Here is a 15080-nt window from a genome sequence, read left to right on the forward strand (position 1 = left end):
GGAACGACTAGGGGGCATGCCGGTGCTGACCCGCTGCACAGCAATACAGGGATGAAACCAACAGATGAATTCAGGGAATTCCTCACTGTGTTACCACAGAAGGAGGATCTGGGCATTTCCAACACAAGACAGCACACTGCTCCAACTCTTGAATATATGTGTTCAGTTATTTTAGCATAGCATGATTAAAACAAAAAATAAAGAGCACACCACCAAGAGGAGGGAATCATTTACTCCTCAAATTGGCATATGAAGGGGTATCTTGGCACATCAGTTGGCTACACAGTCAAAAGGACATTACTACAGTCAAGGGTTATCTTCTTGTCCACTTCTGAAGGCATCTTCTTACCACAAATCTTTTGTAGTTTGAAATGGTAAGCAGCAAACCCCACAGGAATCTTATTTGTTTCTGTAAACAACACGGCACTTTAGTATTTAGTCTAGGCTATAATTCTTAAAACAACTTACTACCAGAAAGAGTGAAACATGTTTTCCTGACAAGTCAGCAAAACTTAAGCTTGTGTATTATAGCACAGGGCACGTTCTTCCCACTTAAATTGGCCTTTACTTATGGGTTTAATTATGCCAATTTCTTTTTTGGTTTTGAAATTTTTAAATTCCAAGTTTCAATTTCAAATTATTTTAACTCTTTCACAGAAAAGTAATTTAAGGGAAAGTAATCATCATTCATAAATGAAGCAAAGTCAGGGTTTGTTAAGGGTTACCTAAAATGCACACAAACTCCGAAGAAAAGCTTCTTATGTTAGTGTCTCTATGCTCAGTTGTATACATCCAAGGCCTTTGCCCTGAAGAGCTTACAGTCTAAACAGACATGAGGCAGAGACAAAAGGCTACAACCAATCAACTGTAACCAGTGTTTACTATATGACTTATCTTTTCTGTGGATAACATTGCTTGACACTGGATAAACTAAGCAGAAACATTTTTAAAGTAAACTAGACTGCTGGAAGACAAAGAACCCTGGAAAACAAGGCAAGTGAAGTAAGAATGAAGCAGAAAAAAGCCTGAAGAAAATGGGTAAACTAACAGTCCATGAGCACAGAGTGAACGGGGTCTAGCAACAACTACAGCATGCTCTCTTGAGACACGAAGGCCGCTGCTGTAGCAACTTCAGCATCTGTTCTTATTTGCTGGTGCCTCCCGCTGACTCTGTCCTGCTCATGCCAGTCCTCATGGCAGCATTTAAGAATGGCTGTACCCACTTCTATTAGCTTAAAAATAAGGATGTAATATCACTCATTACTGCATGTAATGATTTGAAGTGAACACTTCCATAAACCTTTTAGTTCTAGGTGAGTCTTTAATATACCAAATTCTTGTCCACTACATACTGATTCCACCTATTGAAACAGTGGTAAAGTGACAAATTGAAGTAGATGTTTGTTTTAACACACAGATGGTCAGGGATTTGCTCATTGCACAGTTACATCTGCTGGTCAGCAGCCTATGAACAGGCCTGAGATGAAGGGTTCCTTCAAGCCTTATAACTACAAAAACCTTTTTTGAGAAATCATACGTTGACATTTGGGAACACATTAGTAACAATCATGTCTATCAAGCAAAAAATATTTTAGTTCTGTAACAGAGAATAAGACTTCTCCCCCCCCCCCTCGCCTAACATGCTATACCTTCTCTAGATCTGTCAGACCTGGTAGCAGATTCTCCTAGCAAGCAGCAAACAATCCCAGGGTAGTTGGAACAACGATGAAAATCAGACAGTTAGACAGCCACAGAAAAGGAGAGAATTCAGAAGTCTCTCCACACTGTCATGTAGAACTTCTACCACAAAAAAGATCTAGCAAGTATCTTTGCATTTTCTGTGGAATTCTAGCCTTCAGTCCTGACTCAGTTACCTTTTTGTTAAGGACATGTTTTGGCATTAAATACCAGCCTTGCCAGTAAAATGAATATATACTTTTGAATCAGCTCCAACATAGCTTCACAAGTCAAATGAGAAGATACTTTTCACAAACAAAAAAATCTGAAAAAGCAAAGGCTAGTCCATTTTTCTTATTGCACAAGGTGTTGCAACACAATTCATGATCTAAATACATTTGCCCCCTCCTCAAGTAATAAGTAACAAAGCAGAAATATGTAACACAAAGTTCTTTAGATCAATCAAAAGCAGAAATATCTCAGAGATTAAATCTTTTTGATATTCCAAGGCACAAAAATAGTCAACATGATGGCAACTTTAGTTTTGACAGATGGAGAATACAAAAAGTCAAACACATTCGCACATTTCTTGTAGGTCAGTATTTCAGATAAGGCTTTAACATGGATTTTTTTTAAGATTAGACTAAGATATTAGTTAATATTCTTCATAATGCAATCTTTTCATGCAGCTGAACTCATAATCAGCTGTTTTAACTTCAACTCACTGAACTGAGACTTTTCCTAACTTGTCTATAATACCAAGTATCCTTAACAAGTACCCTTATTACTGGCCTTCAGCAAGAAGGCCTCAGACAACATACACAACTCATCTTCCCTTAGCCCAAACACCAGATAGGCTAAGAAACCACTGTAGGAAATTCCACAATTACTTGCTTATAAACTGTGTCACTTCCAGATTTTGCATCTGATGCATTTCTGAGCATAAATGCTACCCCCCCCCCCTCAAAAACCTGTATAATCTGAGTTTCTCTTTTTGTTCAAATCTGAAGAACCACATGTTTTTCAACACGTTTGATTTCTAAAATGTAATCTAGATTTAGGATATATATCATATATGAATGTTATTTTCTTAAGCTGAAAATTGGATTTGGTGTTGCTATTCAGCTACCCGCCATCACTTTAATCAACGTCAGTACTACTAACAAAACCAACTTTATTCAGACATGAAAATATAATTTGTTTAGATGTCTATATTAAAAAGGCAGAAGAAGAGTATTATAAATTAACATTCTCATGCAATTCACACTCAATATTAAGCTGTAAGTTTCGTTGGGTTTAATTTGTGATCACATGAATGACTAAATACCTTAGAAGAGCCAGAAATATGATGTTCAAAAAAAAAAAAAAAAAATCAACAAAGCGTGTCTCCTCCCGTCCCATCCCCTCAGACAACACATGCAGGAATCACAATGTGGGAACTCTGCCTGTGGTGCCAAGATTGCTACTGGCTACAGGAGGGCTCATCCTTAAGTCATATTGGGAATACACTGGTGTTACTTCTCAGCTATGTAAGAAGGTAGCAGGTGGTGAGAAAGGAGAAATTTCAAAGCCAATATATTTACAGGCAATCATTCACCTACTTACAATTGCTTGCCCACTTATAATTGCTTGGAGGTTCCCTCAGAATTAAAAATTGGGAATCAAGTTTGTTGTGATAAAGTCATAAACAAGTAAGTGTGATGGCACCACTGTATTTATCCAGAGCAAATAAATTGTTTCTTCAGATGTCAGTCTATAGTACCTTTCATATTTACTAAATTCATGCTTTAAGAAGCGCTCACAAAAAAGGTGGGAAATTGCTAAAGGCATAGGTTGATTTAGTTCAGCATGGCAATACAGCACAGGAACCTATCTTTAAAAAAACAAAACAGAAAACACACAACTCTTCAGCTAAGCAGACAGTGATTACATTTGATGTGATATACTCAATTACTTAACTGCCAGGGGGCCTAATGTTGCTCACGCAGTGAGAAGCAAAATTACACACATTAATAAAATGACTGGAATATTCAATATACCTCTTGATGCACCTCTTGATATCTCATGACCTACAATTTCTTTTTTACGGAAGTTCATTTAACAGCAGCACAAGATCTATTGAACAGCCAGAAGACAAATTCAGGGAAATAATAAAATAAGGGTTTTTTGGCCAAAGACCTGCAATGACAATTCACAGTTAAAAAAAAAAAAGATATGACAAACAAGGTCAGAGCTAAACAGCCAGATACCATCATTACGCTTTTAGTTCGGCAACAATTTCTGTCATATAATTTAAGATGCCCAAAACATGCTACAGTATTTGCAAATTATGTACTGGCAAGCCATTACATAAGTTAGATGTAAAATATGCCCAGACCTTAAACAAAAAATCCCAGTTTATTTTTGATAAATCGACAGCAGTTGTGCTTTAATGTATACATACCTGAACCTTACTGAGAACTGTAGTGGTTTTACTTCAATCCTAGAAATAATATTCTGTTGCTGATTTTATTGATGTTAAGGCAGAATATTCTGGATTTACAGTGACACTGTAGATCCTACTGCATAAGGGTTTGTGATATGGAAAAGAAATCATTTACATCCAGATTTATTAGAGGCTGTTTTTTTAAATGTTTGTTTCAAGTCTGACAGAACTGAATTTCAGAGACTCACTGACTTAGAACAGAAAGTGAAACACAGCAAAGCTTTTTGACCCAAGCCCCCATCTCCCATGCCTCAGCCTAAATCTATAACCTTATTCATGGGTATACTGTAATGTGAAACAGTGATAACTGCTACAAAAAATGCCAATCAGTAAATGACCATAGCCTCTGAGGCAGCTGCTGATCCTCCATCAAGCTCTATGGCATACTGATACGCTCTAAAGGATATCCGTGATTCACCAGCAGAATACCATTTACCTACTTATCACAAAAAATTCTACAGATTAAGTCAAAATAAAGACTACATATCTTTTGTTTACAAGCATATTTTGAAAGACATCTAGAATTTGTATTTCACAGGATTAATTTGTAAATCAGTGCTACATTAAATCATGTTTGTTACAAGATGGTACTTACATAGACCCACATCAACTGTTTAAGCAAGTTTTTTTAGAGCAGCAAGCAATATGGCTATTTTTGTCAGATACTGCCCTTAAACATTTTCACACAATCTTTCATGATGAAAATTCAATCCTGATGGTAGTGACTGGGCTCTACTACATCCTAAAAGATAAAGGCAAGTTCACTGAAGACAGCTTTTACTCAAATATGTTGAGATTCAAAATAAAACAACAAAAAGATTGAACCCAAAATGCAATGGAAACAAACACAAAATATGGATCCTTGATGCACCTGCTTCAGGATACAGAAAAAGTCTTTTTAATAATAGATTGCCTAGATACAATGCTTCATTTTTAATGCTTTAGTTATTGAATATTTATACACAGAAGTGACCTATGTTACTGAATACAGTTTTATGCTACTAGAAGGAAAAAGAGCTATTATTTCATGGAGCGTGTTTTTATTTTAATCTTGTGCTTCCATTATGAAATAAATAGCACACTTTTACCTATCCCTATTCTGCATTGCACATAGGGATGCATCACATGTGTCAGGAAAAAAAAGCTAATAACCCACAAATCATTAGCAGGCTTGGTACTGGATAAAGAAATTGGATTTTAAAATCATTCCTTCACAAATTCTATACCCTACACAACCTAATATATCACAGAAGAATGAGTACATCATTACTTAACCCTCTGCACAAATGCAGCCCACAACAAAGAGCAACAGAACGATTATTTGATAGACCAGGAGTACAGGATTGTCAGAGATGGATAAGGTACCACAATGGGCAGTCTCATATTCAAAACAATAAGCTAGCTATTCATAACCCATGGGGAAAGAAAAGCCCCAAAACAAAACAAAACCCCATGGAATTAATTCACCCAAACAACATTTTGGAAAGCCACTACTACTTGTGAACAAAAGATGCTAGACCTCTCATTAATATTTTGTTCTAGCACATTACTCAAAATGATCCATTTTCAGCAGCTGCTCCAGCAGTAAATAAATCCAGAAGTACATCAGAGATGAGCCAAAACATAACCGAACCCCCGTGGAAAATGTAGTTTTGTTTTCTGGGAACTGTACAGAAAAATTTCTCCAAGTTTACTTCACCTAAAAGTCTGAGTAAATCCAGGCTCACACTCATGATATCTAAGCATTTACCAACACGGTGAATACATTAAGGTCTGACATGCACTCTGCTAGACCCACAGGGAGAAGGACCTACTGGAATACCCCAGGTAATAAAGCTTCCCTGCAAGGGATCTGACACCCTTGAAGGTAGAAACCAACCACAGCATGGAGCTCTTACTCCCCAGAGCACGAACTAAATTGCTCCCCTCATCTTGCACACCCTCTTCCAGGCACCGTGTGCATGCACACGAATTGCAAGTCCTCATCCTTATGACACGTATAGACAGACACACAGAACACAACGCCTGATTCCCTGTGAATGCCCCCCCACCCCTCGCACGCACACAGAAAGCACCACCTTTCCCTCGCTGCACAAGCACACACAGAGGGGAACCTCTCTCCTCCCCGCACGGCAGCCCCGCTCCCCCCGCAGCACAGCCGCGGGCACACGGAGGGCGCCGGCGCCCCTCCCCTCCCAGACACACACACACACGCACACAGAGGGAGCACAATAACCCTCCCGCTGCACACACGCACTCGGCACACCAGCCCGCTGCGTGCACGCACATCCACGCACGGAGGGGGTTCAGCGGGAGCCCCTCTCCCCGCAGAGCCCTGCCTTTGCACACACACAGCGGCAGCGCTCCGCGCAGGCGCGTGCTGCCGGGGTACCCTCGCCCCTTGCACCCCACCTCCGCAGGGGCACCCCTGCCTTTGCACGCACACGGTAGAGACAAGGTGTGTCCCCCCCGGTGCACAGCCCGCCCCCGCACACCCACAGAGCGGGAACGCTCCCCCCGTAAGCACACGCAGCAGAAGCGACCCCCCAGTGCAGCGACCACCGCTGCACGCCCCCGATCCTCCAGCCCCCCCGTCCCACTGCGACCAGGGGCAGCCCCCTCATTGTCCCGCCGCCCCCCAAACGTGGAGCCTCCCCACTATCCCCCTCTGCCCTCACGCAGCGAGAGCCCCTACTCCTCCCCGCTGCCACCAGGGCAGCCCCCCCACACACCCCAAGACCCCCCCTGCCGCCACAGCGGGGGCTCTTTAGTGCTTCTCCCCCCTGCCACCACAGCAGCCCCCTCCCCCTTCCCCATTGCGACCACAACATGTGCCCCCCCCGCCATCACAGCGGATCCCCCCGCTGCACCCTCTCCATTGCCCCCCCGGGCACCCCCGGGCCCGCCAATGCCACCAGAGCAGGCCGCTCCCATGCCACCCCTCCCAGCCGCCACCACAGCCCCCGCCCCCCGCAGCCCTCCTCTGCCCCCACAGGAGACCCCTTCGCTGCATCCCCTTCACGGCCACCGCACCAGGGCCCCCGCACCCCCCATCGCCACCACAGCCCCCCCCTTCCCACTGCTCGCCCCCAACCGCCACCACAGCAGGGACGCGCCCCCCCCCCCCGCCCTCACACCCGGGCCCCCACCCGCCCCGCACTGCCCACGCAGCCGGGCCCCCTCGGCCAGAGGCCCCGTCACCCCTCACAGCCGGAGCCCCCCCACCTGCTTGCGTGGTGTCGCTGAGGTCGTAGCCGCTGCCGGGGAAGTCGCGCAGCTTCCTCCCGCTGAGGCAGAGGATGCCCGAGCTGCCCGCCTCCTCCAGGGCCCGGTCCAGGCTGCGCACCGTGTGCGGCTGCGGCAGAGTCGCCGCGCCCCAGTGCGGCCCGGCCGAGAAGGAGAGAGTGAGGTGAGCGGGGATCGCCAGCCCCCCCGCTCCGTTGCCGTTGCCGTTGCCGCCGCCACCTCCCCCCTGCCCGGCCGCCATCTTCGCGCGGCGCAGACCAGCCCCACAATAACAACAGCCGGGGCCGCCCCGCCGCCCCGCCGCCACTGCGCAGGCGCCGCCGGGCCCGCAGGGGGCGGGGGGGGCCGCGGAGCGAGGCGGTGGAGCCGCTGGCGGAGGGGGCGTGGCTCCCGCGCGCCCCTCGGCCGCCCTCACCAATCCGCGGCGGCGCGGAGCCGGGGGGCGTGGCTCCGCGGCTGCCCTGCGGCCTCCCTCACCAATCCGCGGCGGCGGGGGGCAATGGGGTGGGGTTCCCCGAGGCGGTGCTGGCCAATGAGCGGCCTCGGGACGTCCCGCCGAGGTGGCGAGCGGGGCCGGGCGGTCCCCGCGGGTCGGGGGGGCTTCGGGGCAGGGGCCGCCCCGCAACACGGGCGACGTCTGTGGGACACGGAAACAACCGCTCGGCAGCCGCAGCGCCGGTGGACGGGCATCCCCTCCCGCTGGCGGAGCAGCCTCGCCTGTCGGCGGCGTGGCAAATAGGCCGTTTTCACTCCAGCGAGCCGTTTGGCACCGTTCGGGTTTACTGTCGTATCTATGGCAACGCAGATTATCGATTGCTCCTCAGGTTAAAAAGTCACCTAAGCCAGATGCATCAGAGCACCACCTCTGTGTTGAACGCTAATAAGGAGTAGTGCCTGTCAATAACTGCAGGTCCTCGTTAGTGGCATGAAAAAAAAAAAAAAGTCAGTGAGGAATCTCCCATAGCAGAACAAAGGGGAACAGTAATAAGGTGTCACCCTAAAATGGGTTAAGAAACATTCACAAAAGCCTCAAAGATACTAATGCTCTTGACTCAGAATGTGGACGGGGAGTGGTGAAACATAAATCAGAAGCTGGTTGCAATGTCTGAGGCCCCGTTACATTAATAAAATGCTACACAATTGCTGGGATACTGTATGGATGAGTAATTACCTCTATTACCACGTAATCTGTACTCTTGGGTGCTGCATATTTATCTGTCAAAAATGACTCTGGAGCCATAATTAAGAAATGCTAAAGAAAGGCTCATAGACCCGCATTTTAATGCAATTGCTGTGGGTTTGATAAGCAGAATCTGCTTTTATGCTTTGATCCTCCTGAAGGTCCTTAAATGGATAATTTTTTTGCATGCATGCATCATGACTAATTTGGGGATCTAAGGGAAATTCCTTCTATTAGCAGTATGGAAGAGACTAGCCTTCAGTCAGCAATATGTCAGTGAGAGACAGCTGAGCCATCATTAGTCAAAAGAGGAACAGCTCTGTAATATTCTGTGGGTGATACCTGGCTGAAATTCAATAGAACCAAATTAGCCAGGATCAGTAAGAAGGTACCGAAGAGTAAAGGGTTTCATCCTTTGGTGCAGTATTGTGTGGACTTCGGGATCACCATGTCATTGCAAATAGATTGGCTTTCCAGCAAATGAGGCCTATGTGCAAAATGTATGTGTGGTGGGGGAAGGGCTCCCATTGTCACCTGCAAATATTGTGGCTGTCTGCTTCATTTAACCATAGCTGTGGATGCTTTTGAGGGCTGCGGGATTAAAGCTTACAGATGAATATCTACTGATCAGTCTGCCTGGGCCAGAGCCTCTGCTCTTGCCCTGAAAAAGCTAATTGTTCCCTGGATTCACAGCAGGAAAATCAGACAAACCTGCATAAACCCTGCTGACTGCTACCCTTGGTCGAGTTTCCAGCCAGAGAGGGTGGAGGTTGAATAAACTCACAGACTGATGTTGGGCCAAGTGCATATGATGATTTTGCCTGCAGATGTGGAGCGGGAGGTACAGTAGCTCTGCAGCTGGCAGGAGTGAAACAGAGCAGCAGCCAGGACCAGCCCCGGTAACTAAATGTTACTAAATGTTAGAAATAGTTGCTCTGAGTTTGCAGAGCCGGTGGCTTGGCGCAGGGCCAGCTCAGAGATGCAGCTTTGCTATCCTCCCTCTAAACCACATCACACAGCCGCTTGCTATTTAGAGCCTAACTGATCTCTGCGATGTTAGACAGAGAAAGGGGTTCAGCTCGCTTTGTAAGAAATAGGTCTGACAAATTGTCAGAGGACTCAAAACACCATTTAGTCATGCTGGAGTTCTCACATATGAGGGGCCTTTTTATCTTCAACAAAATACTCACTGTGTCTGCAGGTGTTCCTACTGGGAAGCAAACCAAGGACACTCAGTCTGCTCAGGCACACGCTCACATCTTCAAATGCATTAAAGTGTCCAATACAATAGGCTAGAAGCAACGTCTGAGAGTTTTTCTAACAGCTAACCAAAAATCCCATTTCCAAACTCTGTCTTGAGCAAATTGCTGCTTACTCAGGCAAAAGCTTGGGAATTGATTGCATGTTCCTATGGTATAGCTACATGCAGATTTACCTGTGGGGGTCATTTATCACCTCAAATAGCTGCACAATCAGAACAGATGTCTGGAATGCTAAAGTCTAATTCATTTTATTTATACTGTATTTCACAGCCTTCCAACAGTTCTTTCTCCCCATGCCCCCCCCCCCCCCGCTGCCCTTTCTTCTTCATTTCACAAGCAAAACCAGAGTCACTAGTATAGTGGCAGAAGGCTCCCAAAACCAACCTTCTCGTCATAATGTGTAGTAAATCATAGCTGTGCCACCCCTTAGTTTCTTCTATAAAAGAGAGATGATACCATTTTCTTATTTATTAAGGCAGTAAAGACAAGTACTGGAAGAGGTGGAATCACTCAGATGTAATGAAACTGCACAAGACAAACGTATTTTCTTGCTGCCACACCACAGACAGAGTCTATGTTTCAGGAGTCTGAAAACCACTGAAAATCCCACATTTCCATGAAGAGCTTCCACTTTGAAAGTATTTGTGGTTACCCACATCCGCTCTAGATGAGATAAAAACTTATGAAGATATGACATCAACAAACTTTAAGAGGTAGCGTTAATGCCTAGAGGAATGAGATCTAGATTAAGCTTTCATCTGTGTAACTTTGCAAGATGTGGTTACTCACAAGTCTTGCAATGATGTAGTCCTTGGCACGGTTAGCCCAAGCCATGCTCGGAGCAAGTGCGGGAGCTGTGTGCTGTCCTGCTGCTCTGCCTGTGCTGCTCCCAAACCTCCTCTGACCCCTGCTCAGCGTCACCGCTCAGAGCTCCAAATTTCCCCAGAGCACGGCCTTCTGGAGAGAGCCAGACAGGTTCATCTGTACTGGAAATGTCAGTATAAAATTGATTATGGGAGTAGGGAAAGCAAGAGTGGAGTCCCTTATCTCTCCTGTACCTTCATCATTCTCTGGAGTATACTGCAGGCTGTGCCCCGGGTCAGGTCAGTGCATGTGGTAAGAACATCAAAGCACAGTAACAAAACCAAGATGCTGCCTGGGGTGTCGTGCGGTGCAATGCTCCCTCAACACCTCCACCGGCCTTGCAGACCTCTGCCAGGCAACGTAAGCTCTGGGCACCTAAGGCCAAGCAACAGGCATTGTGAAAAGCAGAGACACCCCTGAGGCTTTCAGTGCTCCTGAATTAAATACTTGAGCTGAATACAAAGCAGATCTTTGTCAGTCTAGATTGCCATTTGCTGTGAGAAATTAAATCCTCCTGAGATGTCAGCACTGACCTTTTTTTGCATCCTTTAGAGACTTTCTTGCTTGGAGCAATTAAACATCAGAGCTTTCATAATGTTCTTACTATGCTTCTTTATGAGTAGCCTCAGTCCTCCCACATGTGTGAGGTACTGAGATAACACACTCACTGTTATTTCAGCACTCACATGATCCTTGTGCCATCTCCTTGATTATTGAATTCCTTCTCACTTACTTTGCATGTCAGTGCATGCTCTATTCCTAATTGATACTGCTTTTCTTCTTCAAGACCTGCAAGTGTCCACAGCCTCACACAGGGAGTTAAAATAATCTCCAAATAACCGGATTCAAGATTCATACTAAAATGGCATCATCTGGCCCACTTTGAAAGCAAAGCAAGCAAACCATATATTCCTAGTTAGGTCAAAAGGCAAATGCCACACTGTCTGTGCTAAAGGGTAGTGATTTATCTGAAACACTGTTTTGAAAGAGCTAGAAATAGCTCAAAATACTCCAGCATCTGATGCTTGAATAGAAAAGAAGCAAGCAGGATGCCGTCTAGCTGCTTTGGTGAGCAATATCTGTTCTTAAAAGTCTTTTTGTACAGACCACAATAAGACGGCAGATCCATTAATGAGAAGATTCCTGGTACCTTTTCCATTGGGAGCACCTGATTAACTGTACAGCTAGCAATGCTTCATTGAACACCAGAAAATACATTTCTGAAGGTGGGGGGAGGGCAGCCTCTACCCTCAAAGATGTAATTTCAAGTACCACTTATTCCAATTACATGCACTGGAAATATCTCCTCCTGGTGCTGCAGAGGCCTTTATCCTTAACTGATCATTCTAGTGTGCTTTCCAAGAGGATTTTTCCTTTTATTCTATTTTGAATAACTTGTTTGCCATGCAGTAGGATACTTGCCTTGCTTGTTTGTTGGTAAAATTAGAAATGTAGCCCTTTCAGTGAAGGCTTGCTTTAATATTGACAGACCCCAAGAAGCATGAACATGAATTAAGAATACTCCTACACTGCAATCAGAAGCACAGCGATGTGGTGTATCTGTGTATCTCGGTTTACTGGGATGTAGCTAGGCTGGTTACAGATTGCCCTGAAGCTACCAGCTCCCCTGTCATCCTGCACATGTGTGTGTTGAGTCCAAGCCTGTGCCATTGCACTTATCTTTTATCAAGTATGCCATGCATTTCACAAACCACATCTCTGATACACAAAAGACAGTCTAAGATAAGAAATAAGTGTTGTCACCTTGTCCCAGATAACTGCACACAGGACGATCAATTGTATTGTGCTTTAACACAAATGTTAAATCATCCTGCAGAACTCCAGATCTAGACGTGCATTTTTGTGGGATGACTTTAAGGATGTTCTGCATAGCCCAGAGGTATAGCTAATGGCTATTGTAAGAGTAGTTTTGCATGTACCAGGCTGAGATCTCAATTTTAATACACACAGAGAGAGGAAAAAAACCCCAACAACCCTTCTCTAAATATCTTGCAGTCTTACAGTATACAAGCTGCATCTGCTAAATGTATAAGAAGCAAATCATGGAATTTATCATTAACTGTTACAAAGTGGTTGACGTGTCAGTGAACAGTTGTTTGCACTGAACAGAACTCAATGATGCCACTTTATTGCATCCAGTCAGAAGTTCTACGTAAAAAGTGAAGTATTATCATCAATGTAGCTCACATTTGGGGAATGGGTAATGTAGGGAAATATTGGCGTAATCTGGAGTTTTCTTTTCTCAAAAATCCTGAAGAACAGTTTTGTTCTCTTCCATCTTCTCAAGAAGATGATTTTCAAGTAGCAACATATGGTTAAAAGGCCATGTTCAGCATCTAACAATAAAACATAAGCTCTTCGTTGGTGGTGCACCAATTTTGGAGCAAGCTAACAAAGCTGTACTGCTACCAGTGTTCCTCATTAAGAGCTGAGAATTACGCTCCTGTAGTTCTCACCAATTAAAAAGCCTAAACACCCCCCCTTGTGGGCAAAATACAAAACATCACAAAAATGATCAGATTTTTGGCCCATCGCAATAAGCAATTGTTTATGCTTTGAGCAATTCTGATATAGGATGGAGTGCTTCCATACCCACAGATGTATGCGTGCAAATGCTAAACATTTCCTTGACAGCCACTCAGGCTTTCTTCCCAAGAAAAAACATTTATTTGCGATTGCATCACGTATTTTTGGGTCCATTTCACTGAAAGAGAACAGTCATATTTTTTGTAGTTTTGTATTAAATAACTGTGATATGAGGTACCCCTGTGAACAACAAAGTGGTCAGCTTTAATTTTAAGATACGTATTTTTATATCACAGCATAAGATTTATTACAACAACAAATCATCATGAGTTATTTAACATGCAGAAGATTCACTAAGTCTACTATGAGACTGGGAAAACATTTCAGATAATACAAGTGTTTGAATGCTGGCATGTGTTCCCTTCTCCCACTGACTTCTAATTTTGTTTTTCGCTAAAAGCCTTCTAGGGTTCCTTAGGGTTTGATTATGTGACAAGAAGAGCACCTGATAAACTGAAAGGCTCACTGCCCCAAAATAACACTTGCTTTTTGTGAAAAAGTTTGTTGGGCATGTGCCCTCCAGGGAAGGAATACCTGGCACCTTTGGCAGAGGTGCCCCAGTTTTCTTTGAGGGCTTAGCTTGGCGGCTCGTTGCCACAGTATCAATAAATGCAAACCAGTTCTAGAAAAACGCAGGACAAAAATCCTTTTTTTTTCTTTGTTCCTTTCTTTTTTCTTTTTCTTTTTTTTTTTTTAATAATCCTACTTTAACCTTTAGAAAGTCACATTACTGACATTCCTTTCTTAGGATGCAGGGTCAAGTCTGGCTGCCAGACACCTGCAGTCCTCTCCAGTGCAGGGGGATTGTGCTTTAGAGGAGGTTCTGGCTCTTAAGGCCTTTTCACCACCCGCAGCATGTGTCACCTACACTGTTAATGTGAGAAATTACTCAGAACTGAGTTAATGGCAGTGCTTAGACCTACTAAGCAAATGGGACACTCGCCAAGATGTTAAGAGGTCAGAGACTGGCAGTTGAGAGATAACAGAGTACATACCAGCTCATACTTCCCTGATGCAGAAATATGGCTCCTAAAGGTTTTATCACTGCCTTCAAAGCTATGCACTCAGAGGAAAACAGATAATTACACTTCTCACCTGGTGAAGTGTAATTTGCTGCAAAAGCTGTGTTGTAGTTCAATAAAAAAACCTATCATTTGATAATACTCACTATTTTAGAAGTTGGTCTTGGTATTTCTGAAGTCTGCCTTTGTCTCGTTTTGTGTCAAATGTTTGTTTCACTGAAGGTGATCAAATGGAAACACCATTGGAAATCTCTCAGCTGTTGCTTTCAGACTTTCTGAAGATACAAGTATGTGTGATTTTGCAGAAAGCCACGAAACCTTTCATTACACCGTCCTCACAGTGGGACCAACTCCAGCTTCTTCCCCGTGCAGAAACCTGGGTCATTCAGCACTTGGCGGGCCGGTACCCAGAGGAGACCCCAGACCCCGCCTGCAGTCCTGCCCTCGTGGCTCCTGGCAGTTGCTGCTTCACAGCTGGCTCCAGGACACCTTCCAGAGCCCTTCTCCAGCACCCTCATTAGGTGCTAGAAACTGAGACTGCTATAGAGCTCCTCTCCCTGTCCATTGCTAAAGGCTTGGCATATATGGATACATCCTGCCCTTCCCTGACTAAATTGCTGGGAAATTTTAATGATTCCCTTTGAAGGAAAGCTCTTGGACTAAGGGAGGCATTAGAGCCAGGTCTCCCCAAAGAGCAGCAGCACCCCTGGGACAGCTTGCATATCACAGAAAATTGC

At 44.7% G+C, this 15080-nt stretch overlaps 1 protein-coding gene across 5 annotated transcripts in view; it reads right to left on the reverse strand.

The window, feature by feature from the left end:
* Positions 1–7720, reverse strand: part of LRCH2 (leucine rich repeats and calponin homology domain containing 2) — a 56855-nt gene extending 49135 nt beyond the window's left edge. For 4 of the 5 annotated variants that reach the window (XM_087748924.1, XM_087748921.1, XM_087748923.1 and 1 more), the window contains exon 1: positions 7388–7720. In XM_087748924.1, the coding sequence (XP_087605050.1) occupies positions 7388–7649 (262 nt within the window). In that variant the 5' untranslated portion in view covers positions 7650–7720. The remainder of the gene's footprint in view (positions 1–7387) is intronic. The other variant, XM_087748920.1, reaches the window with a different exon arrangement.
* Positions 7721–15080: the final 7360 nt, after the last annotated feature.

Source organism: Nipponia nippon, unplaced genomic scaffold, assembly GCF_047370975.1.
Source record: "Nipponia nippon isolate SJK-2023a ecotype South Korea unplaced genomic scaffold, ASM4737097v1 scaffold_12, whole genome shotgun sequence".
In the NCBI taxonomy this organism is placed as follows: domain Eukaryota; kingdom Metazoa; phylum Chordata; class Aves; order Pelecaniformes; family Threskiornithidae; genus Nipponia; species Nipponia nippon.